This window comes from Lontra canadensis, unplaced genomic scaffold (genome assembly GCF_010015895.1).
Source record: "Lontra canadensis isolate GAN:19392208 unplaced genomic scaffold, GSC_riverotter_1.0 scaffold55, whole genome shotgun sequence".
Taxonomy (NCBI): domain Eukaryota; kingdom Metazoa; phylum Chordata; class Mammalia; order Carnivora; family Mustelidae; genus Lontra; species Lontra canadensis.
In genome coordinates, this window is record NW_022631049.1 from 1,880,267 (window position 1) to 1,897,760 (window position 17,494).

General features: G+C 35.3%; 1 protein-coding gene across 11 annotated transcripts in view; it reads right to left on the reverse strand.

Moving 5' to 3' along the window:
- Nucleotides 1-17,494, reverse strand: part of GPHN (gephyrin) — a 620,897-nt gene that overhangs the window by 231,416 nt on the left and 371,987 nt on the right. For 7 of the 11 annotated variants that reach the window (XM_032875167.1, XM_032875168.1, XM_032875169.1 and 4 more), the window contains 2 exons: nt 14,104-14,170; nt 8,042-8,314 (listed from right to left, as the gene is read on the reverse strand). In XM_032875167.1, the coding sequence (XP_032731058.1) occupies nt 8,042-8,314; nt 14,104-14,170 (340 nt within the window). Of the gene's footprint in view, nt 1-6,621; nt 6,730-8,041; nt 8,315-14,103; nt 14,171-17,494 lie in introns of all 11 variants that reach the window. The other 4 variants (XM_032875159.1, XM_032875161.1, XM_032875160.1 and 1 more) reach the window with 1 other exon arrangement.

The following is a 17,494-nucleotide window of genomic DNA, read 5'->3' on the forward strand; positions in this document are numbered from 1 at the left end:
AGCATACAGTTATGCCTTTGAATCATTTTAACCACTTAAAATTTTTGTATTGAAAAAAATGTTTAAATTTATAGAAAAGTTGGAAGACTAATAGACAATTTCTATTGCACTTGGATTTAATTTTGGGTAGGTAGTAAGCAAATGCATTAATAATTGGAGCTAATTTCTCAAAGCAGGCATGCATGGAGGTCTATGGCTTCCACAGCAACAATTTGTCAGTCTTGATGGTAATGCTTTTAGAGTCATTATCCAGCTTGTTGGTTAGCTCCATCATAGATATAAAGACTTTTAAGAATGAGTTGTATTTTCTAAAAATCTATCTAGATATCCAAGTTTGCAATATAAGTTCGGAACTGATAAAAGTAGATTAAAAATATGAATACGAAAAGGATTTTCAGAAAACATATATCATGTATCTTTCTAGAGTTTCTGAATACTGATCCTTTAGTGGCTTTGACTGTTATAAAAATTTTACTAAAGACCAGAACTGTCAAACTAATGTATCTTGAGTTCAGTAAGGTATTTGACAAGTCATTGATAAAACTCCTGTGGACAAGATAGAGAAAGTTGGTTCTGATGGGCTAGAAGAGAAATATATGTTAGCTGGTTAAGCAATCATAACCAGTAGGATTTCTGGTAGTGTGTGAAGTGGCCTATCCTAAAAAAAGTTATATCAGTGACTTCAGTGAAAGCATGTTTAACATTTATTCAGGTAACAGGGCTAGAAAAGGCAGGTAATGTACTAAATGGCAGATACCAATTTAGAATAAGATCTCCTTGGCTACACTGATCAGATAAATGTAGCAAAATGAAATTTAATAAGAATAAATGTGAACTCGGGCACCTGGTTGCTCAGCTGGTTAAGCATCTGCTTTGGTTCAGGTCATGATCCTGGGGTCCTGAGATCAAGCCCCATGTTGGGCTTCCTGCTCAGTGGGGGGGGGGTGTTTGCTTTTCCTACTTCCTCTACTCTTCTCTACTCAGGCACTCTCTCTCTGTTTTTCTCTTTCTCCCTCAAATAAATAACATCTTAAAAAAAAAAAAGAAAAATAAATGTGAACTGTTGGTGGTAATGCAAACTGGGTGCAGCCACTCTAGAAAACAATATGGAGTTTCCTCAAAAAGTTAAAGATAGAACTAGCCTATAATTCACAATTGCTTTACTAGGTATTTACCCAAAGGATATAAAAATACTGATTCAAAGTGACACATACACCCCAATGTTTATAGCAGCATTATCAATGACAGCCAAATTATGGAAAGAGCCCCAGTGTCTATCTGCTGATTAATGGATAAAGAAGATGTGGAATATATATACAATGGAATATTACTCAGCCATGAGAAAGAATGAAATTTATCATTTGCAAAAACGGGGATGGAGCTAAAGTGAATAACGCTAAGTGAAACAAGTCAAAGACAAATACCATATGATTTCACTTATATGTGGAATTTAAGAAACAAAACAGATGAACATAGAGGAAGGGGAAGCAAAAAAGAGATGAAGGCAAACCATAAGGACTCTTGACTAAGGAGAATAAACTGAGAGTTGCTGGAAGGGAGGTGGGCAGGGGATGGGCTAACTGGGTGATGGGAATTAAAGAGGGCACTTGTGATGACCACTGGGTGTTTTATGTAAGTGATGAATCACTAAATTCTACTCTTGAAACCAATATTACAGTATATGTTAACTAACTAGAATTTAAATAAAAACTTGAAATAAAAAATAATAAATAAAAAATACACATGATAAATACCAAAAGAAGGAATGTGAAGACCTAAATCTAGATGAAAATTAATGATAAAAAATCCACAGCAATTTATGATTAATATTTATCAAGAAAAGCCATACTTTATAATTTTGTCTATACAGTAAAGATGAGATATAACGATAACAGATATTTTTTCAAATGTAAAAATTTATTTTTTTTTAAAGATTTTATTTATTCACTTGACAGAGAGAGAGATCACAAGTAGGCTGAGCAGCAGGCAGAGAGAGAGGAGGAAGCAGGCTCTCCACGGAGCAGAGAGCCCGATGCGGGGCTCGATCCCAGGACCCTGGGATCATGACCTGAGCTGAAGGCAGAGCCTTTAACCCACTGAGCCACCCAGGTGCCCCTCAAATGTAAAAATTTAAATATTCATGACTTTGTTTCCTTACAAGGACTATTTATACTTATTAAAATTATTCCCTTATTGTTTAAAATTATTCAGAATTTTTGTTGTCCTCAATGGTATTAATAAAAATCCTTATTAAAATTTGTTTTGCTATATATACTTGCCTTCCAGGAAAATAAAAGGTATAATCTTGCCTATACGTGCATTTTGGTATTAATTTCTAATGGTTTATATAAACCACTCAGAATAGTCCCTGCTACATAGTTAGCATTCAAAAATTATCTCATCATTATTACTATAGTCACATAATATATTGGCTTACTAGAGGGAAAGAATATGCTGATTGTGCTGATTATTTCATGGAAGAGTCCATATACATCATAGGCATTACTAAATATATCTTTCTTTATGTCTGTCTTGTAAACTTAGTTAATGGACATCTATTCTCTATAGACAGATGATATATTATAATTTTTCATGGAACATACTTAACAAATATTTTATCAGTGTATAATATGTGCCAAGCTGTGCTAGATGTTGGGTAGATTGATATATAAACTAAGAGATCTGATCCTTGTCCTCATGGACCTTACAATCCATATATATAAATATTAAACCCATGAATAAGTATATAATTGTAAATTGTGATAAGTGCTATAAAGGAAAAGAATGAGATGCTATAAGAGAGAGTAACTGCAAACATAATTTAGACTGAAGGAAGCAGATCAGAGGTCTTCCTGTAAGAAAGAGATACACTGGGACAGAAAGAATAGATAGAAGTCATTTAGGCAAAGAATGGGGTTAAGAATATTTCAGTGGGTACAGCACATTACCCAAGGCAAGAAAAAGCTTGATGAAGCTTGGTAAGCAATGAGGAAAGGGAGAGGAATGGTTAGACAAGGGCCTAGTAAAGTTGGGGGGAGCCACATCATGTAGAATCTAGCAGAACATGTCAAGGAGTTTTAGTTGTATTTTAAATGTAGCAAGAATCATTGAAAGTTTCAAGTAGAAAAGTGACATGATTTACTTTATGTTCTAAAAAGCTGACTCTGGCTTTGAGAAGAGTAAACTGAAGAGAGGCTAAAGTGGAACTGATGAGACTAACCACTGAAATAATGGAGATGAAAGATGATGGTGGATTAAACTAGGTTGTTTCCTGGGAATTTATCATGCCAAGTAATTTCAAAATAGCCACTGATAAATTTCACAGGATTTCTTAAAATAAAATCTGGAATAATAAGACTAGTTTTTTTTTTTTTTTAATCTCATGAGACTACCAACAGTTATGATACACTTATAAAACTAGTTCATTTAAGAATTTTTTTTTTTTGTATTACACAGTGAATTCCTCAAGGGCAGGGCCTAAATCATGTATGATCATTTAAAAACTCATGGCATTTAGCAGAGTGACATATAAATGTATATATATGTGTATATATCTATATGTCTATATATACCAAAACAAATATTTGGTGAATGAATGTAATACAAAATGAAAGCAAAGATAAATATAGATTGGATTTATGAAAGGCTTTAGGGAGAAGGCTGGACTTTAGGTAGCACAAGAATTTTTTTTTAATTTTTAAAATTTTTTTATCCTTTAAAGCCTTTATTTAAATTCTAGTTAGCTAACATACAGTGTAATATTCGTCTCAGGTATACAAGACAGTGATTCAACACTTCCATACCATACCTGGTGCTCCTCTTGATAAGTGCATTCCTTAATCCCCATCACCCATTTTACCCATCCCCAACCCACCTCCCCTTTGGTAACCATTAGTTTATTCTTTATAGTTAAGAGTCTGTTTCTTGATTTGCATCTCTCTCTCTCTCTTTTTTCTCCCCTTAGCTCATTTGTTTTGTTTCTTAAATTCCACACGAGTGAATTATATTGTATTTGTCTTTCTCTGACTTATTGTGCTTAGCATAATACTCTCTAGCTCGATCCATATCATTGTAAGTGCAAGATTTCTTTCTTTTTAATGGGTAAATAATGTATTTCTTTATCCATTCATTAATCGATGGACACTCAGGCTGTTTCCATAGTTTAGTTATTGTAGATAATGCTGCTATAAACATTGGGGTGCATATATCATTTAAATCAATATTTTTTAATTTTTTGGATTATAGGGTAGTATAGCAACTGCTGGATTGTAGGGTAGCTCTATTTTTTCACTTCTTGAGGAACCTCCATACTGTTTTCCAGAGTGGCTGCTCCAGTTTGCATTCCCAAACAGTGCAAGAAGGTTCCCTTTTCTCCATGTCCTTGCCAACACTTGTTGTTTCTTGTGGCATAAAAATTAATCTAAGGAACAGGCCTTGCAAATGAACTCAACAGTTGTATGTATGAGCCTTTAGAGAGGAGAACAAGCATTAATCCCATTTCCAAAGGAGGTCACCACCTATAAAAATGTAATAACCATGGAGGTAGGCCTTATAGGGAGCCTAAAGGCTGAATAAGAAGAAGAAAGGATTGTTCAACTGGGCAAAGGAAAGAGGAGGTGTGAAGGAGGAATTATATCAGTAACATCTGAAAGTTGAGTTAGGATCAGTGAGGTGATCAACCACCTAAAATAACAAATATTTACTTTTATTCAGGTACTGCATTAAGTACTTTTACATCCCTTTTTCTATTAGAATATTCATAACTTAACCATTAAGTAATAATGAGATTAATATTTGTAAATTCATTTCTACATTCTTTTTTTTTTTTCCATTTCTACATTCTTAATGCTTATATATTTGTATTTGAGCTTTCCTGTGAAGCAGTTGTAGTATCTTTCTGGTACCCTCAATAATTAATGTAAGACATAATACCTTGGATATGTATTCATTTAGTATTTGTAATAAAGTTACGATTTTACTTTCAACAAATTATTAACGGGTTTAGAGATCATTCATCCACTGAGATGCCCAATGAATTCAACTGATAGGACCAGGTAAACCACACTGTTGAAGGAGCATATTTTTAAGCACTTGCTTCAGGCCACAGTTATCTTTGTGTTGCAACCACAGGTAAATCCCAAATGCCAACAAAACTCTTTTTTCCTTTGCTCATTTGCTTTGTTTCCAATTCCACATGTGAATAAAATAAGATGGTATTTGTCTAACTTGTTTTGCTTAGCATTATACTCTCTAGTTTCATTCATGTCATTTAAATGGCAAGATTTCATTCTTCTTTATGGCTGAATAATACTCCATTTTACATGCATATCACATCTTTTTTTCCCATTCATCAGTTCATGGACATCTGGGCTGCTTCCATAATTTGGCTGTTCTAAATAATGCTGCTATAAACATAGGGGTGCATGTCTCCCTTTGATTCAGTGTTTTGTATTTTGGGGGTAAACACCCAGTAGAACAATTCTTGGTTTGTAGGGTAATTCTAATTAACTTTTTCAGAAAACTCCATATTGTTTTCCAGAGTGGCTGTACTAGTTTGCATTCCTACCAGTAGTGCATGAGGGTTCCTCTTTCTCCACTTCCTTGCCAACACTTGTTTCCTATGTTATTGATTTTAGTCATACTGACAGGTGTGAGGTGGTATCTCATTGCAGTTTTGATTTGCACTCCCTGGATGATAAGTGATGTTGATCATCTTTTCATGTGTCTGTTGGACATCTGGATGTCTTCTTTATAGAAACGTTTGTTCATGCCTTCTATTCCTTTTTTAATTGGATCTCCCTAAGGATTTTAAGCCAAATTTCACTTTATTACTCCTTTTTTTGCCTCTCATTTTATTTTTTTTTAAAGATTTGATTTATTAGAGAGAGAGCATTGAGAGAGAAAGAGAGAAGGAGTAGGGACAGAGGGAGAGGAGAAGCAGACCCCCAGCTGAGTAGAGAGCCTGATGCAGGGCTTGATCCTAGGATCCTGGGATCATGATCAGAATCAAGAACAGAAGCTTAACCAACTGCCTCTCACTTTATAACCATATTAGGGACTGAGATAGATTTTTGGCATCCATCATCTAAATTATTACTGTTTAGTCAGTTATACTTATCAGTTTGATCTTTTCTAGCCTGGAACTTTTTACAAACTATCATTCAGCCAGTGACTAAAACAAGTGATATGTATTTTTACAAGTTTTTATTAGAAGATTCATTGTATGAATCTTCTCAGAATCTCAGATTCTGTATGTATCTCAGAAGTTGTATGAAGACTCAATTCTCTAAATGGTTTTAATGAGAACATAATGAAGGAAAAGAAAGTAAGATGAAAAATCATGAGGCAAAAAGCAAGGTTAACAGAAATTAAATATTAATTTGACCAATTTGTTTGTATTTTAAGAATCTTAACGATATTAGAGTATTTCAGGTATAGGAGAAACTCTATTAAATTCCTTGATGGAATAGGCTCAGTGGCACTTACTCTTTAGAAAAAAAGCATGCTGAAGACCTTTCAGAATAAAACACATCTTCCATAATATGTTATAGCCTATCTTCCAAGGAAACAAGGTAGGCTGTATGCTTGCAAAACCATGAGTGCAAAAGCCTATTGTCTTACCCGTTCGTCTGTACTGCCTGTTGCATGATGGGAATAAGTGATGAGACCAGGAATGGGCTGCTCACCGTGTGCCATGATAACAGCTGGACTGGTGTAGAATGGATGCTTCTAATGCACAACACATAACAACTATGAATACAGTGACAGGAAGACATGAAACTATACAAGCAAAATGACTAGAAAGGAAAAGGGTGAAAACAAATGAAACAATGAAATGCCAAAATTTTTCAAATGTAGTATGACAATATCAGCTTAGATTTCAAATATTGTAAGCTTTTTCTTAAGATTGAAATTGATGGTACTTTTTACTCTTAATTAACAGTAAAAGAGAAGATATAATGATTTTAAAATGTATGTATTTAACCAATCAGTTCCATAAAAACAAAATGTAACAAAACAAAACAAAAATCACATGCAATTAAAACATTTACTTTCCTTACGTAACATTTAATGGACCAACTGAGCAGATCTGGAGATGAAATCATTTGGTCTTCAGTGAAAGAATTATTGGTTGTCTAAAAGGACACCTTAAAAAGATCTCTACGATCCTTTCTAATCTATGTGTTGTCAAAATTCCTCTCAAGTTATCCTCATAGCCAAAATATCTGGGTGATAACCTAAAACTTTAGGAATTCCTTCATTTGGTTTTCAATCTTGTGTTCTCAATGAACGATCATTAGTCCCAGCAACGATATGTTATTTTCCGAAGATTTTTAAGTATACTGGGTAGATTATACTAGGTATGAATAATAATGTAAGTGATGTTTTATGAATAAAGTGATTAAATTTATGCAAGTACCGTATTGTACTCTATTTACTACCAAAATCGCCCAAAGAGAATCTGTAATACTTCGGTACTATTCTAATAATATTTACTACTTTATTGAATAAAAAATGTGAATACATTATATCTATTTCCTCTTTATATCACTAGGGTAATTTGGGTCAAGTAAAATTTAAAGAAGTGTTAACTGCTGAAAAACCCATCTTAAAAAAATACTACTCTTTCTCAACTAATTTTTTGAATCATCTAAGGTCTCTTACCTTCAGTCTGCAGCTCCTTTATGAATTTGTGAATATTTGATGTTTTAAATATATGAAAGTTGTATATTTAATATGACCACAAAAATGACATTTCCAAAGAGTTCTTAAATGTCACATTTTACCTATTTACCTATTACTTCAATAAGTAACAGCAATATCTTTAATGTCTCATAACCAAGAACAAACTTCAATGCTTTCAAGGACTCTACATTATGGAGGGCACATAGCTATGAGTGTCATGAATATCCTGATTCTTTTCTAAGGATGCCCTGAAGAGGAACTGAACTCAAGAAGAAAACTGGATGGAAAGAGGGATGAAATCAGTACATTTACCTGCGGTTCCTTTAGATCTTTGGGTCTCTGTCAGCAGGCTTACCTTGGCAGCAATGGCTGCTGCAGTTATATGTGATGAAGAACTATCTTCTGTTGAAGCAACACCACTGTCTTTCTTCTCTTCTTCCTCTTCCTCACATTGAACCCCTTTGTCTTCTGTCTGTTTATGTGGGCTAGTTGTGGGAGGAGGGGACAGAGGAGGTGGTGGGGAAGGTAAATCTTCAAGTTCATCATGAACTTCCTTTACTTTTACAATGGCATCACGTAAAAGGTCAATGGCATGAGGTAGAGCTGGCAGTATAAACTGAAAGCATTCCTGTATGTAAGAGGAAGAAAAAAAATGAAGATAAAGCACGTTTATAGGCATATAAAATGGTAACAGTCAACTTACTTGTGATTTGGGATCTATATTTCTCTCCATCTATCTTAAGAATGAATAATATTGAAAATATAATCTTTGCAATGTGAAATATGAAGTAAACATGGTACATAGTATTCTCTGTAAGCTGTAGAACTAGAGTACTATATAAGCATATAGTATATTTTTCTTAAAGTAAAATTTCTATACAACTTCAGGTTTTAATACATCATGGGAAAGGCAGGAAACAGTTTCACCTTTCTAGTTAAAGCAGAACACTAGAATTCACAAATCAATTGAGGACTGACTTATTTTATTCAGCGAGCTAAAGTTCTGACTATTATCATAAAATATAGCTAGGCAACATTGTGTAATATACAAAAAATGTTTGTATAGAGCACTACATAAAAATTAACATAGTTTCCTGCTCAAGTGCCCAATATAACCTATAACGTATCACTAAAAGAGAATAGGTGAGAACTTTAAAATCAGAACATAGGGCCAGAGATGTTTTTGGAATGTGTTCAAGCACAGGTCTTTCTTTTTTACATTTAAAGTAACTTACCTTAAAATTTAAGATGTAAAGAAATATCTTAAAATTTACAGAGGGTTATGGGAATTCCTATAAGGGTACCTGATCTTTTGACTCTCTTTATATAGCTCAATCATTTTAGTAATAAAGATTATATAGCAAAGAATTTAATCTTGACCAACAAGAACTCTGGCCTTTACTTTCAGCTTTTGGGAGGTGAACTCTAGTTCCTGGTCTTGCCTAAAAGGAGTGTCTTTGTTTGCCTGAGATTTGGCCACTGGACAATCTAACAATGTGGATTATTATGAGGACTTTGGGAAACAAGATATTAGTTTTGCCTCTGGAAGGAACTGGGGATTAAAGGCCTAAGTTTCCCCTCTGGGAAGGATTAGACTAAAGGTCAACCATATGGGTAATATGTGATCAAGTCTCAATAAGAACACTGGACATCAAAGGCAAAGGTAAGTGTGCCTAGTTAGTGATATTCTGTATTATCTCTTTTATGGTCAAGAAGAGGTAATGCTGTCCCTGGCTCCATGGCAGAGGATGATTAGAAGTTCCTCATTTAGTACCTCTCAGGATTTGCCCTATGTGCTTCTTCTCTTGGCTGGTTTCAGTCTGTATTCTTTCCCTGCAATACACCACAACAGTAAGTACAACAGTTTTCAGTGAGTTCTGTAAGTCCTTCTTGTTAATTATTAAAATTGAGGGTGGTTTTAGAAACCCTCTAAATTGTAAGTTGGTGTCCAGAGTGAAGGAAGTCTTGTGGAGTGCTCCAACTTTATAGTTGGCTAACTTTTACAGTTGGCCCAAAATCCTTACAGTTGGTGTTAGAAGTGTGACTCACTAGAAAGATCCTGACTCATGTGATCATGAAAAATCATGTGGGCAGAGAAAGGAAGACAGGGTGGGGATGGTTAATCTTTAGAGCTTGGATAAACACAGGGTCACCCACAGAATGCAACTGCAGCTGTGCTGTGATTAATTATTGGTGATAGAAGTTAGCAATGGAATTTTGAAATGACAGATCAAACTTTTAAGGTATGTCAGTGGATGCATAAAGAAAAAAGGTAAATTTATAATCTCTTAGTTATTGTTATTTGCACTAGCTAAAACAAAAGGAAGAATGTTGGGGTGAATCCTGAGGTTGTGCCAAGCTTAGATTTTGGCTGATCTAACATATAGCTGCCGCTCCCTGAGCTGCTTCCAAAAAAAATGTTATGCGGAAATGATTAATAGTGAATAAAGTTAGACTTATTCCTAAGAGAATGGAGTAAAGAAATGAAAGATTCAAGAGACCTGTCCTATAAGGGTAGAAATATTTAAATAATAATTAAGAAATGAATGAATAAAGTGGGCATTGCTGGGGGCAAAAGAAAGGTGTTAAGCAGCATTATGGGTTGAGCAGACAGATGGGAGCTGGTCTCCCAACATTGAAGGGTCCTAAACAATCTCTATTTACCCTAGTTTGAAGGAATTTTAAAAGGCAAAGGAAGGCAAAGATAACTAAAAGAAACCTCATCTTGAATCACCTTAAGTGATGGTCCCATAATCTAATCAAGATAAGGCCTGACAAAAGAGTGTGAAACCCTTGGTACAAACCCTGCCTAGAAATCCAAGGCCATATGCACATAAATGGATAAAATGGCCATGGGATGGAGAAGTTACTTTTCTGGGATTTCTCAACATGGGATCCAGCGTGTAAATACCTGTTGAAGTTCTAATGGGAGGTACAGTTAGACTGAAAGGGTACAGGGATGCAACAGTCGATGTTATTATAGTGAAAGTTGGGATGAAAATTAGAATGTCTGGACAGTGAACTTCATATGAAGTGATCAGTCTCCTTTACCTGATTGTATTATGGGGATGGATATTGTGTTTGACTAGACAATTCTTCCTTTACCTCATATTGTAAAATAGAAAGCATATAAACCCACTCTTCCACCAGTATACATAATACATGTTAAGTGGGAATAAATAATATTGCCTGAGTCTACACAGATCATTAATTTGGTGTACAACAGAACTGTGTGGAGTGCAAACTGGGTTCACGGAAGAAATCTGTGAGTGCCACCTAGCAACAACTGCTGGGACTTTGGGCCAGAAAATTTCCATTTGAGAGAAAATTACTAGCTTGCTATTGGACTTTGAGACTACCCTTATGACTGAAGAACATAAAATAATCTTGAAAACTGAAATATCCATAATGTCTTGGGAATATCAGAGAAGTGCTCTAATGGGGAAGGCAATGCCCAAGAGAATTCCATAATAAAATGGAAATGGTGCATATAGGATCATGCTACCAGGAGAATGCAAGGAGGTACTCACGAGCAGGTAGCCTCTTTTCACCTAGGGCCGACTTCGGAACCACCTGAGGAGCTGCTGGATCCTATGGCCACTTGGGCCACTTGGGCGGTGCCCTATAAACAGCTTTCTACTGATCAACAAAGAGCTGCTTGGTTTATGGATGGCAATTCCAAGATGAAGGGACAGCATCCTGTTTGGAAGGCCGCCACTCTGATTGAAGAAGGTAAAAACAAATCAGCTCGATAGGCTGAACTGCATGATGTTTGCCCCTATGTTTGGGTTTTTACCAACTCATAAGAAGTGTTCAGTGGCCTGGCCATATGGTCAGGCAGAAGGGCAATGGAAAATTGGTTTACCAAATGGATGCTTGTATGGGGCATAGCCTATGGAAGTCACTCTGGGAATGTAAGGGGTATGTTTAAGTAGGATACATCAATGCCCATCAGAAGAACACCCTTTCAGAAACGGAAGTTAATTGGAACTGGTGAGCAGATATCCCAGTATGCATGCTTGACATGGCACCTGGGCCCATGAGATGAGTGGGCAATGGGGGGCTGCAACAATGCAGATATGGGCTAAATTGATTTATTCTTCTTGCACCCATTGAGGCACTAAATGCCAACAAGAACTGTTCTATCTGCTAACAAAAAAGGCAGACAGCAGAAGGTTATGCAGCATATTCCATAGGGGAAAGTCCTGCACATAGCTAGCAAGTTGGACTGATGCTGCTAGTCCCTTGAGGCTACAAATGAATCCTAACAGGAATAGACATTTACTTTGGACTGGGCTTTGCTTACTCAATGGTAGATGCAAATACTCAGTATACTATAAAAGGACTAGAACAGAAAATATTGTACCAATGACTGCAGAGTCACATTCCTTTAGACCAAAGTACACACTTTCATATTCAGAGCAATGATCTGATAGAAAATTGGAATGGACTATGGAAACGTTTGTTGTCTAAAAACGGAGGAGCATGGCTTATATGCTTTCATTAGTGACCATTAGTGTGTGGTCACATTCAACAAGGGGGAGGCTGAGGGAGGGTCTCCACTAAATATAGTCCTCTACCTTTCTAGGGAAGAGGGGGCTGGGACACATTGCTGGTATGACTACACTTTTTCTTTAGGACTATACTTTTTCTTTTATCATATCACACCAACTTTTTTTTCTACCTGACGCTATAGTACAAAGATCAGGGCTGCAACTGTGCATCCCAGAGCAGGATGATTCTTAAGCAGAAACTACTAACTATACCTTTAAACCTTTCTGTCAGAGTTCCTAGGGCCTGATGGGGTAGATTATGCCTGACTCCATCTGGCCAAATTGGGATTGACAGTGAATGCAGTTATATCACCTGATGTTTGAGACTGCTCACTAGCAACCCTATCTTGTATGAATGGAAAAGGACTAAGCAGGTGGCACTTGTTAAACAAGTATTACTGGTGGCAATCCAGACCAGCACAGTGGCCAAATCAACTGTCTCATCAAAAGATTTTAAAGGAAAAGTCTGAGTATAAATGGAAAGAAGGAGGAATGGTAACTGGAGGTAAAGGAATGAATAAATGGGTTATGTAACGAGGGAGATCAACTATATTGGTGTCTCAAAATCCTTAGAACAAGAGAGGATATTGTTTCTTAGCTCAGTTGTAACAGATGCCAGAAAGGTTAAAGTCATATGTTGGTGAGACTATTCCTACTTTGGGAATCTGACAAGCCCATAAACCTGAATAGCATAGCTCTGGGAGACATTTTGATCATATGATATAATGATAGACTAGGCTAACTGTTAATGTCTATGTAGGACTCTAATAGTGTGCCAGTTACCTTTTCACTCATATTTCAGGTTATATCCACAACTCTACTGTGAAATGTTATAATACTGTCATTGCTAGTAAGATTATAATATTGATATTGATGATCATATTTATTGGGAAATTGAGTTAAATCCTCCTCAAAATGTAATAGCAATGGAAAATGGCCTAAACAAGACAGCTAATGTCTGTGGTAAATAGTTCTGTGGAATTGTATCATAGGACAAAAATAGTAGATCAAGGTAAAAAATTAGTATATTAGTATAAAAATATGAAATATGTATAATGGTTTTAAAGGATAAATTACCTATTTCTCAAATTTATCCCTATCCCACACTGAATCCTCTAAATCTTAGATATATTCACACTGATACTGGTGTTATATCTGTAATATAAATGCTGTAGTAAATATAGATGCCCAGCCAGACAAATACAATCATTTTTCTGTAAGAGAACTTTGGCCAAAGCCAGGGGATAACTTATGTAATGAAAAATTAACCTTACCCCAGAGAGTTTGGCCTTTGCTTTCATTTACTGGGATGTGATAGAAATGTCTTTGTTGCCTGGCAACTTGGGCTACCAAACAGTGTAACAACGTGATTTATGATGAGGGCATTGGGCATTTTGGTGTCTGTTTTGCTTCTGGAAAGTGCTGGGGAATAAAGGAAAGAGCCTAACCTTTGGAAAGGGCTAGAGACTAAAGGCCAGCCTTATGGGCAGCATGTGATGAGCCCCAGCAAAAACTCTGAACACTGAAGGCTTGGAGCTTCCCTGATTGGCAATACTCCCTGAGCTGTTATACACTGATGCCAAGAGAGTAATGCATTCACCTCTCTTCCAATCTTGGTTAACTTTAATCTGTATCCATTCTGTGTCATAAAGCATAACTGTCAGCTTAATATCCTTTGGTGAGTTCTGTGAGTCTTTCTGGTGAATTACTGAAACTGAGGGTGGTTTTTGGGAATGCACTAAATTGCAACTGGTATCAGACACTAGTGAGGGCAGTCTCATGGAGTCCTCTAACATTTTGGTTGACTAACTCTCATAGTTGGTAAAACTTTACACTAAATCATATAAATCTCAAGGTTGCTTACCTGAGATCCTTTCTTGCTACCTGGCAGGTTAATTATGAGAGTTTTCCCTCTGATTCCACATACAGGCCTGAAAGGAAAGAGAATGGATGAATACTAAATTGCAATGAATGGTTGGTTTAAATACATTCAACAACAAAGATCAATCATTGTATTTACATGCGAACAACTGTTTTAGAATAAAATTGTTACAACTAGGGGAGGGGGGTAGGGGGTTGGGTTAGCCTGGTGGTGGGCATTAAGGAGGGCAGGTATAGCATGGAGCACTGGCTGTGGTGCATAAGCAATGAATCTTGGAACACTGAAAAAATAAAATTAAATTAAAAAAAGATTGTTACAACTAGAGATTCACCAATTGCTATACAAATTGGGCATTCTGGCTGAGGTTTTTACAATAATGGTTAGTGGTAGATTGGAAAAATGTACTGAACATGAAAAAAGAATAAATTAGCCAATTTAAAGAAATAATGGTCAAAACATCTTCTTTCTCAAATTTAGTTTCTTCGTATCTCATATAGTTCTAAGATTTCAATGAGATAAATGTATTAAAAATGTCTAGCGCAGTCACATTTATGTTCAAAATTCTAACACAAAAAGCAATCAAGAGTTGAGTGAGACTTACATTTGAGCTCTTGCTTCTCAGAAAAGGATGTAAATTTAAAAGTAAAATAAAGTTTCTCACAAATGAATGGCGGTGGGAAGAGTTTGGAGAGCTTAGCTGCTGAAAGAGCCATTGAAGAACATGGACAAGTAAAAGAAGAAAGGTCTTTCAGGGATCACTGAAAATTTCCAAGATACTTTTAAACCAAGGGGTTAGAACAAAACAAAACAAAACAAAACAAAACAAAACAAAAAAAACAAGTGGTTAAATAAGAAACATAAACAGTAAAAAAGCACTGGATGAACAGGAGTCAAGAGCTGAAGGCCTAGATTTCGTATAAGAGTTGGAATCATACTCTACCAATAATTGGCTATGTTTCTTTTACCTGGTAACATCTCATTTTCATCATCTGAAAACAAAGAGATTAGTCTATTTCTAAAATTTTACAACTAAGATTTTAAAAGTCGTGTAAGAACTTTTTCCCAAAACTTTTTTCTGGAAATGATTTTATTTTATTTTATTTTAAAGATTTTAATTTGTTTATTTATTTGACAGACAGATCACAAGTAGGCAGAGAGGCAGGCAGAGAGAGAGAGGAGGAAGCAGGGTCCCTGCTGAGCAGAGAGCCCAATACGGGGCTCGATCCCAGAATCCTGAGACCATGACCTGAGCCGAAGGCAGAGGCTTTAACCCACTGAGCCACCCAGGTGCCCCAGAATGATTTTATACTTTAACTACTTTAACTTTCTGAAATAATATAAAATTGTCATATTTTATTGTTTTTTTCTTGTGTTCTATTCACAAAGAGTCAACAGTTATTTATTTTAAAATTTTCATATTCTTTTTAATAGAGAAACAATTGAAAAATAATATTGTATTAGTTTTAGTGTACAAAAATGATGTAATATGTTTATATATTGTGAAAGGATTACCATAATAAGTTTAGTTAACATTCATCACTACACAGTGACTAATTTTTTTTCTTGTAATGAGAACTCTTGCAATCTACTTAGAAACTTTCAAATATATAATACAGCAGTATAATACATAACCCATTTATTCATTCCTTTACCTCCTTACTATTAATTGTCACCATGCTGACATTATATCCCTAAGATTTATTTAACTCGTAAGTGGAAGTTTGTGTTTTTGACTACCTTCTCCCATTTCACCTACTCTGCAATGCCTGCCTCAGGCAGCCAATAATCTATTTTCTGTATTTATGAGTTTGGTTATTTTTAGATTCCACACACATGTGAGATAATAAAGTATTTGACCTTCTCTGTCTGCTTTATTTCATTTAGCATAATATACTCAGGTCCCATATATGTTTGGTGCAAGAGGCAGGATTTCCTTCATTTTTATTGTTCAATAATATTCCATTGCACATACATATCATAGTTTCTTTATCCATTCATCTGTTAGGAGACATAGGTTGTTCCATGTGTTGGTTATTGTAAATAATGCCACAATGAACACAGGGGTACTCATATCTTTTCAAAACAGTGATTTCATTTCCTCTGGATAGATGCACAGATGGAAATGCTGGATCATATGGTAGTTCTATTTTTAAGTTTTTGAGCAACTCCCATACTCTTTTGCATAGTGACTTAACTGATTTACATTCCCTAACAGTACACAAGGGTTCCCTTTTCTATGTATCTTCTTGTTATCATCTTTTTGATAATAGTCATTCTAACAGATGTAAAGTGGTACCCCACTGCAGTTTTGATTTCCATTTACCTGAGGATTAGTGATATTTAGCATCTTTTCACATACCTGTTGGCCATTTTGATGCCTTACTTGGAAAAATGTCTATTCAGATATTTTGTCTATTTTTTAATTGGATTTTTTTTTTCTACTGAGTGGTAGGGGTTCTTCATACATTTTGGATATTAACTTATCAGATATATAATTTGTGAGTATTTTCTTCCATTTCATAGGTTGCCTTTTCATTTTGTTGATGGCTTCCTTTGTTGCACAGGTTTTCAGATTGACATAGTCCCATTTATCTTTGCTTTTGGAGCCAAATCCAGAGAAGCACTACCAGTATTGATGTCTAGAAGCTTATCCACTATGTTTTATTCTAAACACTTTATGGGTCCAGGTCTTACATTATGTTATAATGTAAGATAATTATATTACAACTCAATCTATATTGAGTTGATTTTTGTGTATGGTTTAAGGTAGTGGTCCTATTTCATACTTTTTCATGTAACTGTCCAGTTTTCCCGCCATTTATTGAAGACACTATCCTTTCCCCATTATATATTCTTGGTTCCTTTGTTATGAATTAATTGACCATATATATATGCATGGGTTTACTTATGGGTACTCTATTTTGTTCCACTGATCTGTGTGTCTGTTTATATGCCAATACCATATTGCTTTATTACACCCTTGTAATATAGTTTGATCAGGAAGTGTGATGCCTCCAGCTTTGTTCACCTTTCTCAAAATGCTTTGAATATGTGGGGTCTTCTGTGTTTCTATTAGGAATGATTGATCTATTTCCATAAAAAAATGCCACTGGAATTTTGATAGGAATTGCACTGACTATGCAGATTGCTTTGGGAAATATGGACACTTTAATAATATTAATTATTTCAATCCATGACCATGAAATATCTTCCTATTTATTTGTGTCTTTAATTTTTTTCATCAATGTCTTGCAGTTTTCAGTGTACAGGATTTTCACTTCCTTGGTTAATTTTATTCTTTGGTATTTTATTCTTTTTGATGCAATTATAAATGGGATTATTTTCTTAATTTCTCTGATAGTTCATAATTGGT